The sequence below is a fragment of the Prunus avium genome, chromosome 3 (assembly GCF_965620075.1).
Source record: "Prunus avium chromosome 3, drPruAviu1.hap1.1, whole genome shotgun sequence".
Classification (NCBI taxonomy): domain Eukaryota; kingdom Viridiplantae; phylum Streptophyta; class Magnoliopsida; order Rosales; family Rosaceae; genus Prunus; species Prunus avium.
The window spans coordinates 13,776,135-13,798,699 of record NC_142286.1 but is presented as its reverse complement, the minus strand read 5'-3'; the positions used below and the strand labels follow the sequence as shown (position 1 = coordinate 13,798,699).

The following is a 22,565-nucleotide window of genomic DNA, read 5'->3' as shown; positions in this document are numbered from 1 at the left end:
TCAATGATGGGGATTAAATCTAAGCAATTTTAACGGTAAAAAAAAAGATCCAATGGCTGAAATTTAAATCCAACGATCAAAATAATATTTTTAATTAATCTAGATCAGATACAACCCCAAAACTCACTCCAAACTCTATAAATACCCATCCATTTCTCAAATAATCTACCAAAAACATTTTATCTATTTCTCAATTTATTTTTCCTTTGTCAATCTCATCAATCTCCTTTCATTCTTGTTGAAGATGTCCACAAAATCTCAAAGACGTGTGAATTGGAGGCCCAAAGAAGATGAGGCATTGTGGAAAGGGTGGGTTTCTGTCACTGAAGATGGGGCTATTGGCACCAATCAAGCAAGCAACATATTTTGGCAGCGTGTATATCAAAAATTTCTGGAAAATGATCCGGGTATTAGTGGACCCAATCGACGAACATATCAAGCCATTGCTTCTCGGTTCAAGACTATCAACCAACAGTGTTCTCTTTGGAAGGCATGCTTGACTAAGGCCAATACAAACCCAAAAAGTGGCTCAAATCTACATGATGTGGTAAGTAACCATTCTTATTAAAGCTTTAAATTTATATTTGTAATTTTATTCAACTCCGAACTTAAATTTATTTTTTCATGCGTAGGACGTGTATGCGAAAACGATATTTCTTAATGATAATAAGCCTCCAAATAGGCCTTTCAAGTTGTACCATGCTTGGAAAATCTTAAAAGATTGCCCAAAGTGGAACGATATAAATGAGCCTCCTACACAACGTTCTTCTGGAGCTAGTGCAAGTATGGTGAATTTGGATAACGACACAGACAATATCACCATGCCTAGTCCAAGGCTTGAGGGGCGAGATAAACAAAAGGCTGCAAAAAAAAAAAAAAAGGGAAGATGGTTGACCCTTCTCAACAAAAAAAGGGATAAGTACTTGGAAACATTGGTGGAGCAAGGTATTGCTTTCGAGGAGGATAGGAGATGAAAGCTCAACATACTGGACCAGTTTGTCCAAGATCAAGATGATGCTTATGCGTATTAGAAGCAACAAGATAAGGAAGCCCAAGAACAAAAAATAATGTCCATGGACGTGTCCAAATTTACTCCAAGAAATAAGAAGTATTGGGGGGATAAACAAGATGAAATTATGCAAGAACATGCAGGGGTCAACAGTCTACCGTTAATCCTGAAGACAACTCAGGGGACTATTATCCAAGCCCTCACGATGGTGATTATTAGTTTATTCCTATTGGGTTTCATGTATGGTGAATTTGAAGTATTGTGTGTTTTCTTTTAGAATTATGTTGTGTGTTTTCTTTTGGAATAAAATTATATTTGTGGAATTTTAATTTTTTTTAGGTCAAATTGTTCAAAAAATTTAATTATGAAGTTATTTAAAAAGATTGAATGAAGAAAAGTTATCCATAAAAAAAAAAAAAAAATTAGACTTAAACCATTCTAAAACAATTTAATAAAGTTGCGGACTTAAAATTTGAGTCCGGAGGGTTGGGAGAAAAAACTATTTGAGTCCGGGCAAAACCCAAATAGTCATTTTTGGAGGGGGAAAATTTGGGTTTAGCCCCTCATGGGTTGGAGATGGTCTAATGGGCTACTTTCTCCTTTGTGCTTACCCACGTTTGGGCCTAAGAAATGGGCTTGAGTTCCGAGGCTCCCAAGCAACCCGGAACTTCCATTTCTCAGCCCGTCAAAGGGCCTCATGACAATTTATTACCATCCATACCACAACCCACTCAAGCAAGCCCCCAGGCATTTGAGTGGCTTGGGCCCATTTGGGCTTGTAGCGTGGTTGGGTGTGAAATAATAATTTCCCGCTTGGCATAGCATTTCGCTTGGCATGCTTTAATTTTATCGTCCTTGAAGGGGGACACGATGCTTAATTAGTGTGGGCTTGTAAAGCCGGTGTATTTTATTACCTTATCTTAGCTCCTAGCATGACAAATTATTTACTTGGCATGGCACGTGGACTGTGGCTTGCGTGTGGCGGGCCTTCATGTGCTTCAATCCGTGCCTTTTCTTAATAAAGTGTCGTATTGTCTAGGGATTTATTTGGGCCAAACCATGGATTTTTTGGGCCCCAACATTAGCCCCCTTAATTATAAGGGCCGTGGACAGGTGCTGGAATGGGTCGAATAATTAAACCCAACCCAAAAAATCAGATTTGTAATTATAGGGCACCTTTCCTCTTCCCGCGTGCAAAATGATGGTGTGCCATGGTGGAACCCAACAGTTGCTTGTGGTTTCCCAACACCAACCGCCTTCTTCTTCTTTTTTTATTATTTTTTTTGTTCTCTCACCTTTTCTTCCTATTTTCACGCACCATACCCATTTTTTCTCCATTACTCCTCTCTTCTTTCTCCTTTCTTCTCCTTCCAACAAACCCAAAGTGAGTGAGAGTGGAATCTGGCCAAAACCACCCATCCTCAACTGCTAGAAGGGAGCTCGAGCCGAACTCGACTCCGCCATCCCTCTTCGTATGAAGAGACCCGCTCGCTGTTGCTGGAAGAACCCTCGTCATGTGTGCTTTGAGTTTGGCCCTCTGGCTGTCCTCTTCCGGGGCTTCACGCACAGCTTCTTGGGGCTCATCACTTGAGCTCCCAAAGATCGCAATCTTAGCTTGAGCGTAACTACTCTCGCGATCTGTTTGTTTGCGTTTACCCGGTCGGTCTAGGTCCTCCAGCTGTTTTCGCATGTCGCGAGAGTACAACTCTACCATTTTTGATAGGTTTTTATTCTTGTCCCGCAATACTTCTAGCTGGTGTCGATTCACCTCCACTATCCTTGACCTCTCCCTTTTCAAGCTTTTTATAGCAGTCTGACACTCCTCAACCATACTTCGCTCCGCCGCCAACTGACCTTTCAGCACCTCTACCTCATGGGACTTCGCAAGTAGGCGATGACCCAAACTTGTGACTGTTGCCGTACTCTGCACGCTCAGTGCCAGGGCATCGCTCACGACCCGGTTGTCATCCCTTGTTCCCAGCACACGTATATCTTTAGGAGTCACTAAATTTCTAGCCACTCCAATGGCAACATCGTTGTCCAGGAGTATTGAGTCAGTTACTGTCACAGGCCCCCGTGCGGAAGCAAAGTAGGGCATCCATACTAGTGCCGCTGCTTGGCCTCGTGTCTGAGTCGGTGGAGCTAGGTTGAGATCCAACGAAAATGGGTAGTTAGAGGCCATTTGATTTCTCACTCTCTTTTCTTCTTTCTTTCTTTTCTCTTTTGTGTGTTTCTGAGTTTGCGTTTTTTTTTCACCCTTTCTTATAGACTTAGTCTTTGACAAACCCTAGCCATTGCAGCATCTGAGCATTTTCTGAATCTCCAGCATTCCTTGAGTCCCACAACCTTCTCGCCTTCCAACCATACCCAACTCATTTATCACGATGTGTCTTTTCTGAACGAACGTGTTCAGTAAAGTCTTCGCGCCTTTCCATGAGCCCGTAATTTTTGCTTGTGGAGTCTGCGGCGCCTCTATGCGTCGACACGTGTCTCGCCCTATCTGTTGGTCCCTTACACTGAACCGAGACATCATGACCCATGTTAAAATCCCGCTCTTTGTGTTGCTAATCACGGTTCGATAGTTTGTTTTTACAAAACTAAATAATAATAAAAAGCCGGAAATGAAAACAAATTGTGGGTCGGGTTTCACTTTAGTTTGGGTTTCAAAGTGGGTTAAATTCACCGTGGTTTGTGTTTCGAAATTGTGGGCTTTGGGCTTCAAAATTTTTTTTGGATTTCAGAATTGTGTGATTAGGGTTTACTGTTTCAATTTTTTTTTTTGTTTGTTTGTTTGTTTGTGTTGTAATTTTTATTTTATAATTATTTTGTTTTTGTTTTCTTTTGTGATTTTGTGATTTTTTTTTTTTAATTTGCTTTAATACCTTTCATTTGTTGTTATGACATTGTTTGTGGCTAATTTTTAAACATCGAGGACAATGTTCATTTCTAGGTTTGGGGGTATTGGAGTTTAGCATGTAAATTTGGTTTTTCCTTAATTTTTATTTATTTATTTATTTATTTGCTTGTTTTTATTTTTATTTTATTTTGTTAAGTCTTGCTTTTATTTTGATTTTGATTTTGATTTTATTCACTTTCCGAACACATTTGATGAGATTGTGATAAATGTTTGCATGACTTAAATGAAAATTGAATTTTATTTATTATTTATTTTGTTTTCCTTGTAAATTTTTATTGTAAAAAAAAATTAATTAATTAATTAATTTGGCATCGTTCTAGCATGACATGTTCGAAACCTTCTTTGCACTTGCCATTTGTTTCATAATTTTCCAATTAAAGGATTTGCATGACCCAAAGAATTGTATCAAGCATAAATTAGACTTATATAACCATATAATGTGAGCTTTTGAGCCTTGTGCTTCATTTCATGAGTGTTATACACATACTCTTATTTTCTTGTCATCAAAGTTGTTGTTTGATCTCATTATTCATTGATTTGGTTGATCACTTAAAAGTCATTCATTCTTATGCAATTTGACTTCATGACATTTTAAGAAGTGATATTAAGGCCTTCTTTGGATCGTTTGTGCCTTTCAAGCTAACCTTATGCATGCTTAAGCATGATTTTCCATTGTTTACCATTTTGAGCCTACATGTAAACCTTTTCTTTCATTTTACCAATTATATTTCCTCGCCTTAGCCTGAAAAACAAATATTTACCTTTCTAAGGAATTCATGAGCTCTAATTCGGATAAGTTTTTCATACTAAGTTTGGGAATGGGTGTTACATTTCGAAAAAGAAAAAAAAAAAATCACACAATTGGTGAAAGAAAAGAGAAAAGTTGTAATTAAGTAGTGGTTGAATGAAATTTCATTTTTGGGTTTCATTTTTGGGCCTTCAAAATAATTTGGTGTTTGGAAAGGAGTTTGAATCAATGTAAATGAAGGTATAAGGAGTTTTGATCATGTAAAAGAAAAAAAATCTAATCGTGATGATTCGAAGTCTTGTAAACAATTATTTTATGTTCTTACATTTTGAGTTCCTTGGACTTTGTATTATCCATACCTTTCATTTCTCACTCACCTTACACCCTTGGCCCCATTACAACCTATAATAAAGACCTAAATTGATCTTAAATGTCATATGGTTGAATTGCATGCATTTTCTTACTTTTAAGTGTTTGGCATCCTTCTTGAGATCATATTAATGCAAGTTCTTCATCTTCCTATTTTGAGTTAACTCCTTTATGGTTTAACTCTAATCTCATGTTTATAACTGAGTGTTGCATTGTAGCCCTCTTCTGAGTGATTCATTTGTGAGAGAACAACTTTGGTGAGATTTGAAGTTGCATTGTGTTTGGTATGATTTTTGAAATTATGTGAAAACTAAGATTGGGGAATTTGTTGCATTTGGCTATCACACTACCACACTTTGAGCATATTATGTTTTGAACTTTGCCGCTTTGTGAATAATGTCCAAAATTGAGCTTTTATTGTTAAAAACTTTTGAGTCATGTGCATGAGTCATTTCTCTTCAGAAAATGTTCGGAAAGATTGTTTTGAGTTCTTTTTATTTTTTTAATTGTTTTTCTTTTTGTTTTATTTTTTTGTTTTTGTTAATGTATTTATGTTTGTTTTTGTTTTTGGTTTTGCTTAAGGACTAACAAATCTAATAAGTTTTCTAACCATTTTGTTTTGTAGAGTTAGAAAAACGTTTGTGGGTATCGTATCTGTTAAACCCTCAGGACACACAACTCCTCCTACTAGGGATGCCTAGAGGTTTAAAGGCTTGTTGCATACGCTCAATGCAATCGAGTTACCTACGAAAGTGGTCTAGTTAAACTTATTGTTTTGTTTTTATCTTTGTTTTTCTTGTTGTTTTGCTCGAGGACTAGCAAAATCTAGGTTTGGGGGTATTTGATCGGTTCATAATTGTATATCATTTTGTACCCTTCTAGCTTATGATTTGGTTATGTTTTTGAGTTAAACTTGTGCTTTTAATCCTTTTTGTGTTTATCTTTCAGTTCATTGAGCTTTAGGTAATAATGATGGCTTTAGAGAGCATAATTCATGCAATTCAAGCATGTTAAGGCCTAATTTGGATGAATGGATGAAGAGCTTAAAGACAAACTCATTTTGGCTACAGCCCCCTGCCAGTCCAGTTCCGTAGGTCATATTGCAAGCTTTGTTTCAACAACCTACATAGCTCGAATGAGGCCACATTCTTCATGAAAGTTGTTCCAATTGGTGTGTACTATAACATATCCAAAACTCAACCCCATTGGATAAATCTGGAGTCCGTTACCTAGCAAACACAGAACCATGCTCAGGATGGATCTTATCAGCGCGGAAAATGAGTTAGCAATTTGTTTTGGCCTTAACTTCCTCCTCCGACCTTGGATTGGCCCAAATGATATATGGCTGGAAAGAAGACATTCTGAACTTCAGGTTTGAGTGCTTAAAGTCATAATTTGCTTAAGGGAAGCCCAAGTTGTAAGCCCTTGAAGTTGCTGGTCATGCTGACCTCAGCATGTGCTGGTTGGATGCTTGGTCATGGTGAGCTAGGTATGAGCTATCATTTCTGGTTGGAAGCTTGGTCATGGTGACATGAAGATGAGCTAGGGCTGCTGGTGGGATCTATTGGTGAAGTGCATCAACCAATTCAAGATTTTCTAATACAAGTGCATCACCCAATTTAGATTTTCTAATACAAGTGCATCAACCATTTCAGATTTTATAAAACAAGTGTTGTATGCATTAGCCATATTGAATTCAGATTTTCACTTCCCCTAGGCCTATAAATAGGGAGGTTCTCTAAGCTTGTAAATACACCCCAAGGGGGGGAGCTCTCAAACACTTCTCTAGAGCTCCCTTCCCTTCTCTCCCTCAAATTCTCTTAGTTTCTCTTTCTAGTTTTCAATTGTTGTAATGAAATCTTTTGTGTTGAAATTTTCCTTAAGTTTTTCTTAGTTCCACTTTACTTTTCATTATGTAAATTCTTTTCTTTAGTCTCAAGTTTGATTAGTTTCCAAGTTTCAATTATGGTTCATGTTCTTATTCATTATGCTTATAAGTTAATATGCTAGTTTGAATGATTGATCACCATTAAGGCTTGCATGTTAGCTATCTTGGTTTGAATTAAGAGTATACACCATGCTTTAATTCGAATTGAACTATGAATAGGAAGAGTATGTATGGACATTCGACAACAGGGATTAGATACATGCTTGGTTGTTTAAATTGTTCTTCTATGCTTAATGGGTTCCTAATGCTTAATTTTAGGTTAGACAACAAATGATCAAATTAGGGAATTAGGAACACAAGGTTATGACCACACACCATGGCTTAATCATACATTAGCTAGAATCAATCCGTTAATCTAATTGAACTTGGGAACTTATCTGCTTGAGTTAGTTATTTTCTTTCTTCCTTGTTTTATTTATTTCCCTTCTTTTTCATTTCTGTTTTGTGTAGGGAAAATGAATTGAATCATTCAATCACCAATCCTCGTGGGATCGACCTCGCACTTACATACGCTATACTACCGAACGGCTCGTGCACTTGCGAGTATCACAAGTTGAGGATGCAGCTGAATCCATTTTGGTGCAGCTGTATCTACGCAACAGTACGCCCTCTACTCCTCCAATTGACGCAGTTTCTGATACCACCCTGCACCTTCCAGTAGTGCCGCCTCCTACTTCTCCTCTTCCTAGAACACTCGACCCAGCTGCCGGCACTACTCTGAACCTTCCAGCGGCATCACCTCGTGGTGAAATTACTAGCGAGAGTCTTCAGGTTGGTGATGTTCCCACCGAGAGTACCCCCATGGGGCATATATCATAGGGAAATCTATCTTGGCAGGACTGGGAGAATTCCTTCACTGCGTTTAAAGCCTTCTTTGATGGTGGCGTCAAGATTCTTCGGTCCATTGACGAACTTCTTCCTCTCTGTTACCAATTTGATGGGTATGCAACATTCCAGGGTGCCTTTGTATACCCAGAAACAATTGGAGCTTTGAGGAAATTTATGGATAAATATGGAAGCTTTGCAGAGGTTACGGGTATCACCTCATCCTTCTCCAAGAGCGCAACCTTCCGGGCCCTAGGCTTGGTGCTTTATGGAATGGACACCATGGAGCTTATGGATATCACAGATTACAAGCTCCTTTGTTGGCGAGACGCTATTTGCGAGGCCATGACCCTGGGGTTTCATGTGCACTTTCTCCTCAACTTGGTGAGGAATCTAGCACTTACTGTATTTGGGGCACGGGCAATCCATGGCATGAGATCATTGTCTGGTATCGACGAGGTGAAAACTGCAGCTGACGTGCTGAACCTTAAGCAGCGGGAATTGGAGGATAAGCACCAGGAGTTGCAGGCCCTGCTTCTTGCTAAAGGTGTTTCCATTGATAGTGCTGAATGCGTGGCTGAGGCAGTAGCCAGGTCATCTCTCAAGGCTTCCTCCGTTCTCTTTGGACATTCTTCATAATTTCCTGGTACGTAACGCTTCTGATTTCCCATCTCCTCGTCTTTCTTCTCGTTGTCATCTCATTTCCTTTATTGCTAGGCTGCCTCTTCCAGCACCATTTGGTCTTGACATATGTTCTTACTTCTTTTATGCAGGTTATTTTCTTTGGCTTGGTGCACAGTTCCCATCTTTCTTAAGACCATAGGATGTATTAACCTTCAGCATGTGTAACTTTATTTTTGTTATGGCTGTGTACCTTTTGGATAATCTAACGACTATGTCGTTATGACTTTGCAATGTAACACTGAACCGCTGGAACTTGTATTAATTTCTGAATGCTTGAGGCGTGTTGTAATCCATACATCTCATATATATTGCTTGGTTGGGAGAATTTGCTCTTGTAAACTTCTTGAAATCTTTCTGACAGGTTGGCTAGCCTTAAAAACAAGGTATATGCTGCCGAAATTTCAATAGGACTTCAAAGTAAAAATCTCTACTGCATTGCTTTCTAGAATTGTTTTTTCTTTTGCAAGGCTTGTCCTAGTTATTTGGCCCGAAATGCACCTTCTTGTGACGCCTTGGGAGGGCCAGACTAGTGTGTGCATGGATTTCAACAAGGTTTTGTAAAATTCCCAGATGCTTTGAATTGCTTATCGAGAGGGTACAATGGTTTCATTGTTCTGGCACCTCAAGAATTGCATGCCTTTTTTTTTCGTAATAGCTTGGCTTTTTATGCCTTATGTTATTTTGCTTAAGCATGATACTTGTTGACAATTCAGCACCCCATCCAAGTGACTTTGCTTGGCATGTTTTACTGCTAAGTAGCATGTGTTTTTTTTTAAGTGTAAGGGGAATTTGAAATGAAAGAATAGCAAGACTCCAGGAATAGATTTTTTTTTCTTCAAAATAATCCTTCATTCTTATTGCAAAGCCCATGCTACCATGATGGTGCATCATACAAAAGTGTCTTTTTTCCAAAATGTGAAGCTAAGATAGAAGGAGTTCATTTCTAAAACAAAGAAAAATGCGATAATAAAAAGTGTTGGACACAGGATTAACTTAGCAGTAGTAAGGCATGAGCCACTTCCCGTTGATGGGGTCTGTTAGTGCGCCTTCTTTGACAGAGACCAAGCGATAATAGCCACTGCTGTAAACTTCTTTGATTGTGAATGGGCCTTCCCATTGCGGGGCAAACTTGGAAGGTCCCAACACTTGCCTTCTGACATGCTCGACAACTTTTAGCACGAGGTCTCCTTGCTTAAAGGCTTGAGGCTTGAATGTCCTGTTGTAGGCTTGGGCAACGGTTTTGTGGTAAAGTGCTGTTCTCCTTTCGGCTTCCGCTCTTTTCTCATCCAAAGCTTCGATGTCTAACAAGCGCCACTCCGAGCATGTCTTTGCATCCCATTCAAGGTCGTTAACAACTGATACTCTAGTAATGGGGATAGTGATCTCGATGGGCGATATGGCATCGGACCAGTACACAAGCGAATAGGGAGAGAAGCCTGTGGCACTTCTTGGAGAGGTGCGGTAAGCCCATAAAGCATCCGGCATGTGGACACTCCAGCCCCCTTCGTACTCATATACCATCTTGCTTAGGATTCTCAATAAAGTCTTGTTTGTGGCTTCCGCTTGACCATTTCCTTGTGGGTAATAAGGCGTAGAGCGACGATGTTTGACACCATAGCCACTAAGTGTCGAGCTTATTGCTTTTTAACGAATGGTGTACCATTGTCGGTGACGATTTTGTACGGGATTCCAAACCTACACACAATGTATTCACGGATGAAATTTGAGATAGCAGCCCCGGTGGCCTTTCGAAGAGGGATGGCTTCGACCCACTTTGTGAAATACTCAGTGGCTATAAGGATCCATATATAGCCGTCAGAAGGTGGATGGATAGTCTCGATCAAGTCAAGCCCCCACGTATGAAAGGGCCAAGGAGTGCACATGTCCTGTAATAGCACAGGAGGCTTGTGACTTAAATTGGCATGGACTTAGCACGTATGGCACTTCTTCACGAAATTGTATGCATCATTCTTCATGGTAGGCCAGTAATACCCAACATTCAGCAGCTACCGATAGAGCCTCTTCATCCCTTGGTGCTCACCACATTCTCCAACATGAATTTCCTGTATCACTTACTGCGCTTCCGATTCTCTTAAGCATTTTAATGGTTCACCATTAAACCCTTTGCGAAAGAGAGTGGAACCGTCTATGAAGTATCTCTTTAGTGTCTTTTTGAGCTTGTAAGCATGCTTGGTGCTGCTTGGTAAAATTCCCTCAACGAAGAATGCTAAATATAGCGCCTTCCAATCCTCTGCGAATGAAATGGTGAAGGATTCTTTAGTGGAGGGTATTGTCGCACACTTGGGGCGATTGGCTGTAAAAATATAGGCCTTATAAACAACAATATAAAAAATTTAGAATTCAACCTTCAAAAACTTTTAGAAGAAGAATATATATTCCTAAACAATTTAGGAAAAGAACAAATAAACCATGGATTAGAAAATATAAAGTACCTAATAAAAATACATGTAAATGTTATCTTTGTGGTGAAGTATGACATATTAGACCTAAGTGTCCCAAATTAGGAAAGCAACCTAGAGAAAAAATACAATTAATTGAGCAATTTCAATTAGAAGATGATGAAGACTTAGAATCAATTTATAGTCTTGATGATAATTTAAGTGATAATGAAAGTATTTGTAGTGTTAATGCCTTCAACTCAGAATCAGAATCAAATTACTCTAGTAATTCTGATAGTGAATTAGATGAATATATGTGTATGTTTGAGGAACAAACAGAGCATGAAGAATTTAAATATGTTAATTTAGGATGGCCTCAAGAATGTAATCAATGTAAGAAAATAGTAGTAGAAAAATATTACACTAAGACAATAGTTTATTGTAAACTTTGTTTTAATAATAGACCAATAGAAATAAATACAGTTGAAATAATAGATAATAATAATCAAAAGAATAATTGCCCTAGTATATACAAACAAAAGACTAGTTCGTTAATAACAATTAATTGTGAGTTAGAATTTTCAAAAGAACATAAAATTCAAACAATAGCTATGATAGATACAGGAAGCACAAAAAATGTAATAAAAGAAGAGTTAGTACCAGAACAATTTAGGCAAAAATTAGCTAGACTAGTCAGAATTATACAGTTTGATACGAGACCTGTATACTTAACACACTGTATTAATAATATACCAATTAGGATAGAAAGACAACAGTTTTATTTACCCTTAACCTTTATATCCCCAGTAGGATTATATCCCTTTATTTTAGGATTAAATTTCTTAAAAAGTTTACAAGGAGGATTTTTATATACACCTCCAGACATTACATTTTTTAAGAAAGGTATAACTACAACTAATCAAAGTAATATATTAGAGCCTTACAATAGTATTAACATAGAAGAACAAAATTTTAAATACTATAATATGGAAGAATTAGAAGAATTAAATAAAGAAAAGATAGATGAACAAAATAATCTAGAATATGATGATATAATATTTGATCATGAGTATCCAATTATAGGAGAAATAAAGTCTTTAGAAATTAAGCAAATAGATAGACCAAAGAATTTAGAAGAATAGTTACAATTAGCTGAACAAACTAGAATCATAGGAGAAGATCCCCAATTACATTGGAATAAGAATAAGATATTAGCAAAATTAGACATTATTAATCTAGACTTAACAATTAAAACAGCATATATGCCTTGTAATTTGTTAGATAAGCAAGAATTTGAACAACAGATAAAAGAACTTTTAAACTTAAAAGTAATTAGACCTTCAAAATCTAGGCATAGATCAGCAGCCTTTGTAGTTAGAAAATACTCAGAACTTAAGAGAGGTAAAGCTAGAATAATATATAATTATAGGAGATTAAATGACAATACTTATGAAGATAGTTATAAATTACCAAATAAAGATGAACTTATGAAAGTAAATATTTTAGTATATTTGATTGTAAATCAGGATTTTGGCAAATTAGGTTAGCAGAAGAATCAATCTACTGGACAACATTTACCTGTCTAGAAGGACATTTTGAATGGCTTGTAATGCCATTTGGATCAAAAAATGCACCATCGATCTTTCAAAGAAAGATGGGCCAAATCTTTAAGAAGTATGATAATTTTTGTAGTGTATATGTAGATGATATACTTGTTCATAGTAAAAATAAAAATGAACATAGAAAACATTTAGAAATTATTTTGAAAGAATTTATAAATAATGGTATTATCATCAGTAGAAATAAAGTAGAACTTGAAAAACAAGATATAGAATTCTTCGGTATTTATATTAAGTCAGGAACTATACAATTACAAGAGAAAATAGCTAAAAAAGTATTAGAATTAACAGATAAACTAGAGGATAAAAAGCAATTGCAAGCATTTTTAGGTTTATTAAATTATGCTTGAAGTTTTATCCCTGATTTAGGAAGAAACATTGCAGCATTGCATAGTAAAACTAGTAAAACAGGTCAAAAATATTTTAATAGTGAAGACATTAAATTAGTTCAAAGCATTAAACAAGATATAACTAAGCTTAAACCTTTAGCATTACCATTAGATAATAATTACAAAATAGTTGAGACAAACGCATCATCAATAAGATGGGTAGGAATATTACATCAAAAGAAACATAAGGAAGAACCAAAATCTAAGGAAAAAGTTTGTAGATATGCATCAGGAAAATTTAATGATATACAAGCTAGACTTCCAGATACTGACTTAGAAATATTAGGAGTCATTAACTCCCTTGAAGCATTTCCATTATTTTTACATAATGAGATATTTACTATTAGACCAGATTGTCAGAATATTGTTTCACACTACAATAAAATTACTACTAATAAACAAGCAGCCCGAAGATGGGTCAATTTTGTTGATTATATTACAGGGAATGGATTTAGACCGATATTTGAGCATATTAAAGGTATGGATAATACTTTAGCAAATATCTTATCCCGTATTATTCATTAACAGGTATGCAATATTTTGGACCATCATCCTCTGGCAGCAAAAATAGTGGTGCACCATCACAAGGTGGTAATCCATTAAGCATAAATAGTCAAGCACAATCAATAGTAAATACTTATTTTTATAATGGAATTTTAGTACAAGAAGTTAGAAATATTGCTTTAAAATCCATGGTTCTTTTAGACAAGGAGTTCTTTTAGACAACTTTTGGAACATTAGAACTAATACTGAAAGCATGAGAAAAAGGGCATGAAAAACTTATTAGAGCCCTGTTGGGGCCCAACAAATCCATGGTTGGGCCCAAATAAATCCCCGGCCCAATACGACACTTTATTAAGAAAAGGCACGGATTGAAGAACACGAAGGCCAGCCACACGCAAGCCACAGTCCACGTGCCATACCAAGTAAATAATTTGTCATGCTAGGAGCTAAGATAAGGTAATTGTTTGTGCCTGATAGATCACGGCTATGAGCTGGCCGAAGGAGCCCTTTCTCTCGGCCCTGGCACTTGTTCGCAGAGGCTGAAATGCAGCGTTTCGCCAGGGCATTTCGCCTTCCTTAAAAATAAAAGAAGAAATGCTAAGGCATGATCATCTCGGCCTCAAGCGTAGGCCGAGGCCGAGGCCGAACAAAATTGCGGCCAAGGCATTGAAGGCAAATCATCACGTGACAGCAGGGTCCTAGGCTTCATTTAATGAAGTAGTGCTTGTTTAATGCAGCGAACCTATTGGCCACAAAGTAGCATTTAATGCATGAGGAAATGTGGGAAGTGACTGAAAGTCAGGATTTGGTGATGAAGATTAGAGTGATTAGACGTGGACATTCTCACAAGAATTCTGATAGCTTGAGATGTTGGTTCACCAGCTATCCAGGCCATAAATGCGTCTCCACAGCCAGAGGTTCAGAACCCACGATCGAGAGCGGCGGCCGAGATTCACCGGGATTTCTGGAGTCTCACCACCATACTTCACGATCCCAAATGTCGATTGGACTGCCCACTTGCGCTAATCAGACTCCACTATGCGTAAATTCAGCCTCGATTACTCATCCAGGGACTCTTCCTATAAATACAAGACTCGAGCTACATTCAAAGGGTTCAACACCAAAACAAGCCTCCCACGGAGCAACTTATTTTTTCCTGTAATGCACTTTCAATATCTTTACTTGCTTTCTTAGGAGTAGTGTTAGATTGTAAGCAGAATCCATTCATCAATATATCATACGACCCTTGATTTTCAAGGCGCCGGAGCACCATCCTTGTTGTTCGTTCACTCACCCCATATATCACACGACCGTCGCTCCCTGAGCAGCGCGCCGGAGCACTGCCCAAAATCCACCACCAACACCATCACTCGACGGCCTTGTAGTTCAGGCCGTGAACCTAACAGCCGAGACCAGTTCCTCTCTCGGCTACAATCGTTTGACTAGGAAGATAGATCAAACAGGCGCACCATTCATCCATCCAACACTCATCGAAACATCAACGCACGGTAAACCGTGCTGGCACGCCCGCGCACAACCGCACCGCACCGCACCCAAAAGCAGGAAACCCCGTGTTAACGCACATCCCCTCGGCCCGGAACTCCAGGCCGTGAGATTTGCGCGGCAGGCAGTAATAAAATACACCGGCTTTACAAGCCCACGCTAATTAAGCATCGTGTCCTCCTTCCAGGACAATAAAATTAAAGCATGCCAAGCGACATGCTATGCCAAGCGGGAAATTATTATTTCACACCCAACCACGCTACAAGCCCAAGTGGGCCCAAGCCACTCAAATGCCTGGGGCTTGCTTGAGTGGGTTGTGGTATGGATGATAATAAATTGTCATAAGGCCCATTGACGGGCCGAGAAATGGAAGTTCCAGGTCGCTTGGGAGCCTCTGAACTCAAGCCCATTTCTTAGGTCCAAACGTGGGTAAGCACAAAGGAGAAAGTAGCCCATTACTCCAACCAAAATAGCCCAACCAGAATAGCCCATTACTTCAGCCAAAATGGCCCAACACTTGATAGGGTTAGCCCATTTATTTGATAAATTATATTGTTATCTTAAAAGGCCCATACAATTAGAATAAGAGGCGGTAAAGGCCCCAGCACTTGGTGTTGCGTCGATTCAGCTGCACCAAAATGGATTCAGCTGCATTCTCAACTTGTGATACTCGCAAGTGCACGAGCCGTTCGGTAGTATAGCATATGTAAGTGCGAGGTCGATTCCACAGGGATTGGTGATTGAATAATCCAATTCAGTTTTCCTACACAAAACAGAAAAATAAATAAATAAATAAAACAAGAAAGAAAAAAAAAATAACTCAAGTAGATAAGTTCCCAAGTTCAATTAGATTAACGGATTGATTCTAGCTAAAGTATGATTAAGCCATGGTGTTTGGTCCTAACCTTGTGTTCCTAATTCCCTAATTTGATCATTTGTTGTCTACCCTAAAATTAAGCATTAGGAACCCATTAAGCATAGAAGAACATTTTAAACAACCAAGTGTGTATCTAATCCCTGTTGTCGAATGTCCATACATACTCTTCCTATCCATAGTTCAATTCAAATTAAAGCATGGTGTCTACTCTTAATTCAAACCAAGATAGCTAACATGCAAGCCTAAATGGTGATAAATCATTCAAATTAGCATCTTAACTTATAAGCATAATGAATAAGAACAAAAACCATAATTGAAACTTGGAAACTAATTAAACTTGAATACTTAAGAAAGAATGTACATTACAAATAAAATTAAAGTAGAACTTGAAAACTTGAAGGAAAATTTAGTAAAATCATTTTGTTACAACAATTGACAACTAGAAAGAGAAACTAAGAGAATTTGAGGGAGAGAAGGGAGGGGAGCTCTAGAGAAGTGTTTGAGAGCTCCCCCCCTTGGGGGTGTGTTTTGAAGCTTGAAGACTTCTCTATTTATAGGGCTAAGAGGGAGGAACATCATGATGAATTCCAACACCACCATTCCTCTTTTAATACAACCCAAACTCTCACTTCATCTTGTCTATGTTAGTGTGGTTGGAATCAATTCCATCCCATACTTCTTTTGTTTCTCTTGAAGCTTTCTTCACATGGGTTCAAAGGTGATCAATTGTGGCTGCCTTTTGCTGCCAACCCATGTGGTTGCCTTTTGGTTGCTGAAAAAATGAGTTTTCTGAACCAGGCTTGGTGTAGGAAGGCCAGAGGTTTCAAAACGTATCCAATGGGGCTCAAATTTGGATATGTTATAGTAGACACCCATTGGAACAATGTTTATGAAGAAAGTATTCCCATCGGAGCACTAGATATGTGCGGTTTAGGCCTTGCAAGTTGGATGCCGAACAGAGACTGGAATTGACTTCATTTCATTTCTGCTTTACATGCATGCACATGCTTTCTCTATAATAGCTCCAGCATGTACCAACTTGCTCCTTTAGAATTTTATAGCTGGAATGCCTCCCTACTTCACTCATTATGTTGGGTACTAAGTCAGTTATAGCTGGGGTGAGGCACATGGCTAAAAGCTGGCAGTTGCAAATCCTCCTGAGCAGGGTTCAGTGTTGGATGGGCTAAGGACTCCAGCTATGTTCAATTGGGCTGAAATTGGGATATGTTATAGTACACACCCATTGGAACAACTTTCATGAAGATCTTCACCTCATCCGAGCCCCAGAGCATGCTGATCTAAGGCCAATAAGTTGACCTACGAAACTGGGCTGGCAAGGGTTTGTAGCCAAAATTAGTTTGTCTTTAAGCTCTTCTTCCATTCACCCAAATCAGGCCTTAACATGCATGGATTGCATCATTTCCTATCCAAAGCCATCATTGTTACCTAAAGCTCAATGAACTGAAAGATAAACACAAAAAGGATTAAAAGCACAAGTTTAACTCAAAAACATAACCAAATCATAAGCTAGAAGGGTACGAAATGATATACAATTATGAACCGATCAAATACCCCCAAACCTAGATTCTGCTAGTCCTCGAGCAAAACAACACAAAACAAAGTTAAAAACAAAACAAGAAGTTAACTAAACCACTTCCGCAGGTAACTCGATTGCATTGAGCATATGCAACAAGCCTTTAAACCTCTAGGCATCCCTAGTAGGAGGAGTTGTGTCTCCTGAGGGTTTAACAGAAACGATACCCACAAACGTTTTACTAACTCTACAAAACAAAGTGGTTAGAAAACTTTAAAAAAAAATTGTGTTAGTCCTGGAAGCAAAACAACAAGAATAAAAACAAAAATAATTACAAAAACAAAAAAAAAACAAAAAAAAAAAAAAACAAAAAAAAAGTAAAAATAAAACTCAAAACAATCTTTCCGAACATTTTCTGAAAAGAAATGACTCATGCACATGACTCAAAAGTTAAAAGCTCAATTTTAGACATTATTTACAAGGCGGCAAAGTTCAAAACACAACATGCTCAAAGTGTAGTAGTGTGATAGCCAAATGCAACAAATTCCCCAATCTTAGTTTTCACACAATTTCAAAAATCATACCAAGCACAAATGCAACTTCAAATCTCACCAAAGTTGTCCTCTCACAAATGAATCACTCAGAAGAGGGCTACAATGCAGCACTCAGTTATAAACATGAGATTAGAGTTAAATCATAAAAGACTTAACTCAAAATAGGAAGATGAAGAACTTGCATTAATATGATCTCAAGAAGGATGCCAAATACTTAAAATTAAGAAAATGCATGCAATTCAACAATATGACATTTAAGATCAATTTAGGTCTTTAACATAGGTTGTAATGGGGCCAATGGTGTAAGGTGAGTAAGAAATGAAAGGTATGGATAATACAAAGTCCAAGGAACTCAAAAATGTAAGAGCATAAAATAATTATTTACAAGACTTCGAATCATCATGATTAGATTTTTTTTTTTCTTTTACATGATCAAAACTCCTTATACCTTCATTTACATTGATTCATACTCCTTTCCTTTAATTGAACAAACACCAATTTATTTTGAGGCCAATAAGGAAACTAAAAAATGAAATTTTCAATCAACCACCACTTAATCACAGCTTTTTTTTTTTCTTTTCTTTCACCAATTGAGTGAAGTTTTTTTTTTTTTTTTTTCTTTATGTAATATCTCTTCCCAAACTTAGCATGAAAAACACATCCGAATTAGAGCTCATGAGTTCCTTAGAAAGGTAAATATTTATTTTTCGGGCTAAGGCAACGAAATATAATTGGTAAAATGAAAGAAAAGGTTTACTTGTAGGCTCAAAATGGTTAACAATGGAAAATCATGCTTAAGCATGCATAAGGTTAGCTTGAAAGGCACAAACGATCCAAAGAGGGCCTTAATATCACTTCTTAAATGTCATGAAATCAAATTGCATAAGAATGAATGACTTTTAAGTGTTCAACCAAATCAATGAATAATGAGATCAAACAACTTTGATGACAAGAAAATAAGAGTATGTGTATAACACTCATGAAATGAAGCACAAGGCTCAAAAGCTCACATTATATGGTTATATAAGTCTAATTTATGCTTAATACAATTCTTTAGGTCATGCAAATCCTTTAATTGGAGAATTATGAAACAAATGGCAAGTGCAAAGAAGGTTTCGAACATATCATGCTAAAACGATGCCAAATCAATTAATTAATTTTTTTAAATTTTTAATTTTTTAATTTAAAAAAAATAACAATAAAATGAAATCCAATTTTTATTTAAGTCATGCAAACATTTATCACAATCTCATCATAAGTGTTCGGAAAGTGACTCAAAACAAAACAAGACTCAAAATAAAAACAAGCAAGAAATTAATTAAAATTAAAAAAAAAAAAAAAAAAAAAAACCAAATTTACTTGCTAAACTCCAATACCCCCAAACCTAGAAATGAACATTGTCCTCAATGTTTAAAATTTAGGCACAAGCAATGTCATAATAACAAATGAAGGTATTAAAGCAAATAAAAATCACAAAACACACAAGAATACAAAAATAAAATAAAATAAAAAAATAAAAAACGATACAGTAAACACTCAAAACAGTAAGCCCTAAACAAACAGTCTTACGCAAACTAAAACCCAAACGATTGAAAGCCCAACCCAAAAGAAGTTAACCCACTTTTTATTTAAGATGACATGTGAATTGGGAGCGCAAAGGTGGGATTTTGAAAGGAGAGAATGTGGTCCCTGATGTCTCGGCTCCTGAGTAGTCATGGGAAAAAGAGGTGAGGGACGTGTCGGCGCGCAGAGGCCGCTTTCACATCCCTCAAGCTAGAATTATTGGCCTCTTGGGTGAAGCGGGACGACTTTTTCACTTTGAAGGTGGTGAAAGGTGAAAATGCAATTAAGGGGGGGTTGGGGAACGGGTGTGGCGACAAATAGAGATAAGCCGTAACGGCCGCGCAGAACTCAAAAGCGCAGTGGCTAGGGTTAAGCAGAAACTAAGTCTATAAAAGAGAAAGAGAAAGAGAAAGAGGGGGGAAAACACACAACTCAGAAACACACAAAAGAGAAAAGAAAGTGAGAAATCAATTGGCCTCTTCCTACCCATTTTCGTTGGATCTCAACCTAGCTCCACCGACTCAGACACAAGGCCAAGCAGCGGCACCAGTATGGATGCCCTACTTTGCCTCTGCATGGGGGCCTGTGACAGTAATTGACTCAATACTCCTGGACAACGATGTTGCCATTGGAGTGGCTAGAAATTTAGTGACTCCTAAAGATATACGTGTGCTGGGGACAAGGGATGACAACCGGGTCGTGAGCGATGCCCTGGCACTAAGCGTGCAAAGTACGGCAACAGTCGCAAGTTTGGGTCATCGCCTACTTGCAAAGTCCCATGAGGTAGAGGTGCTGAAAGGTCAGTTGGCGGCGGAGCGAAGTATGGTTGAAGAGTGTCAGAGTGCTATAAAAAGTTTGAAAAGAGAGAGGGCAAGGATAGTGGAGGTGAATCGACACCAGCTAGAAGTATTGCGGGACGAGAATAAAAACCTATAAAAAATGGTAGATTTGTACTCTCGCGAGATGCGAAAGCAGCTGGAGGACCTAGACCGACCGGGTAAACGCAAGCAAGCAGATCGCGAGAGTAATTATGCTCAAGCTAAGATTGCGATCTTTGGGAGCTCAAGTGATGAGCCCCAAGAGGCTGTGCTTGAAGCCCCGGAAGAGGACAGCCATAGGGCCAAACTAAAGGCTCCTATGGTCGAGACACCGAGCACTGTGAAAAAATGATTACTACTACACTATTGGTGTTTTTATTTTATTTTATTTTTGGTTGTTTTTGTTTTTATTATTTTGTTTCGGAAATAAAAGAGTAAGGTTGCAGAAAGAAAAAGAAAAAGAAAACACACTTCCCAACTAAAATAAAACAAAGACGACAAACGGAAAACAAAACACATTTCCCTAACCAAAATAAGACAAAGATGATAGCTGAAAGGGAAAGGCAAAAACACAAAGCACTAGAAAATGAAAGTAACGGGCAAAAACATAAAACACCAGAAAACATGGAATTAAAAAGATAAATAAATAAATAAAGTGAAAGTAAAGGTGCTCCCCCTTGAAGTGATTAGGTCGAGCATGCCCGGGAAATCCAAAATGGTGTTGGCTCCCTCATCAGCATATGTCTATTTAAACCACGCGCTCTGCAAGCGGATGATACCCTGCATTTCTTCCTGCAAACTCAAGGAAAACCATAAAAAACATCCAGAAACAAAACAATGGCATTCTCACCTATGCTCATTGATGACCTCAACCTTGAGTTATCACTTGCACCACCGAATGCCTAGATAAGGGCTCCTCCAAACCCTGTCTTCCCAAACTCCACATATCATCACGGCACGCCTCTGCAAGCAGGTGCAACAAATAATTACTAAGCTGCTCACCATGAGAGCACCCATTCCTAGACTTCCTCTCAAGCTTTATCTAGCTGCAACAAACACAGCGGTTGGGGCTTTACTTGCTCAAGACGACCATGGTGGAGAAGAAGGCCCTATTTACTACGTAAGTAGGCAATTAGGGGGGGCTGAAACAAGATATCCAAAGACTGAGCTTTTATGCCTTGCCCTTGTCTATGCTGCACAGCGCTTGCGTCACTACTTCCTTGCTCATAAGCTACAGCTCATGGTGAAGTCCAACCCCGTAAGGTACTTGCTCAGGAGACCAGTGCTCTCCGGATGTCTTGCACGGTGGCTATTGCAGCTGTCCGAATTTGATATCACATGCACAACTCCTAGGGCCATCAAAGGACAAGCCGTGATTGACATGCTGGCTCTATTTCCTGAAGAAGAAGGACCAATTCTTTCAGAGGAGGTTCTGGGAGAGCTGCTGGAAACGGTGGCTGTTGTTACAGAAGAAGAACCATGGACCCTCTACTTTGATGGTTCTTCTACGTCAAATGGTGGAGGAGCAGGTGTGGTACTCGTCAACCCCGAAGGACAAGCCACGGCCCTCTCATTCAAACTAAATTTCCCATGTACGAATAATGTGGCCGAATATGAGGCATTCATTATGGGGTTATCTACAGCAAAGGAAATGGGCATAGAGAAGATCAAAATCATTGACGATTCAAATTTGGTGCTAAGTCAGTTACAAGGAAGCTTCGCTGTGAAGGAGTCAACATTAGCACCGTATCGCACAGCTGCTGAAAAACTTGTCGGTTCTTTCAAGCAAGTGCTGCTGGAACATATCCTGGGGGTCACTAATAGATACGCTGATGCTTTGGCAACATTGGGGTTAAAGCTCTCATTTATCCAAGAGTAGCCCAACATCACCGTGATAAAAAGAGATGTTCCGGCAGTTGAAGCAATGGCTCAGGAGGAGCCGCTGGAGGAAAAAGATTGGAGAAAATCTGTGAAAGAAAGTCTGATCGAGGGAAGCAACATCAAGGACTTGAAGGACTACGTGGTTATCTTCAGCGAACTCTATAGACGCCTGCCAGGAGGTATTCTGACTCGCTGCATAGGACTGACAGAAGCACAAAGAAGACTCCGAGAGGTACATGAAGCCACTTGCAATTTGGAGCCGATAATCAGCCTATATCGACGCCTACAACGCAAAGGTTATTATTGGCCAGAAATGAAGAGACAAGCAGCCGAAGTTCAAACCAATTGTCCCAAATGTGCAACGATACCCTCCACCGAAGAGTCATTCACCATTTCATTTGTGGAAGATTGGAGGGCACCATAC

General features: G+C 38.5%; 2 protein-coding genes across 2 annotated transcripts; one reads left to right on the top strand and one right to left on the bottom strand.

The window, feature by feature from the left end:
• Positions 1 to 9,493: 9,493 nt before the first annotated feature.
• Positions 9,494 to 10,021, bottom strand: LOC148295678 (uncharacterized). The gene has a single exon (XM_088250568.1). The coding sequence runs from the start codon at positions 10,019 to 10,021 to the stop codon at positions 9,494 to 9,496; it is 528 nt and encodes a 175-aa protein (XP_088106694.1).
• Positions 10,022 to 21,263: 11,242 nt separating this feature from the next.
• LOC110759338 (uncharacterized) lies at positions 21,264 to 22,139 on the top strand. Its single transcript, XM_021961394.1, has one exon. It carries the CDS (start codon positions 21,264 to 21,266, stop codon positions 22,137 to 22,139), a length of 876 nt encoding a protein of 291 aa, XP_021817086.1.
• The last annotated feature ends 426 nt before the right edge of the window (positions 22,140 to 22,565 follow it).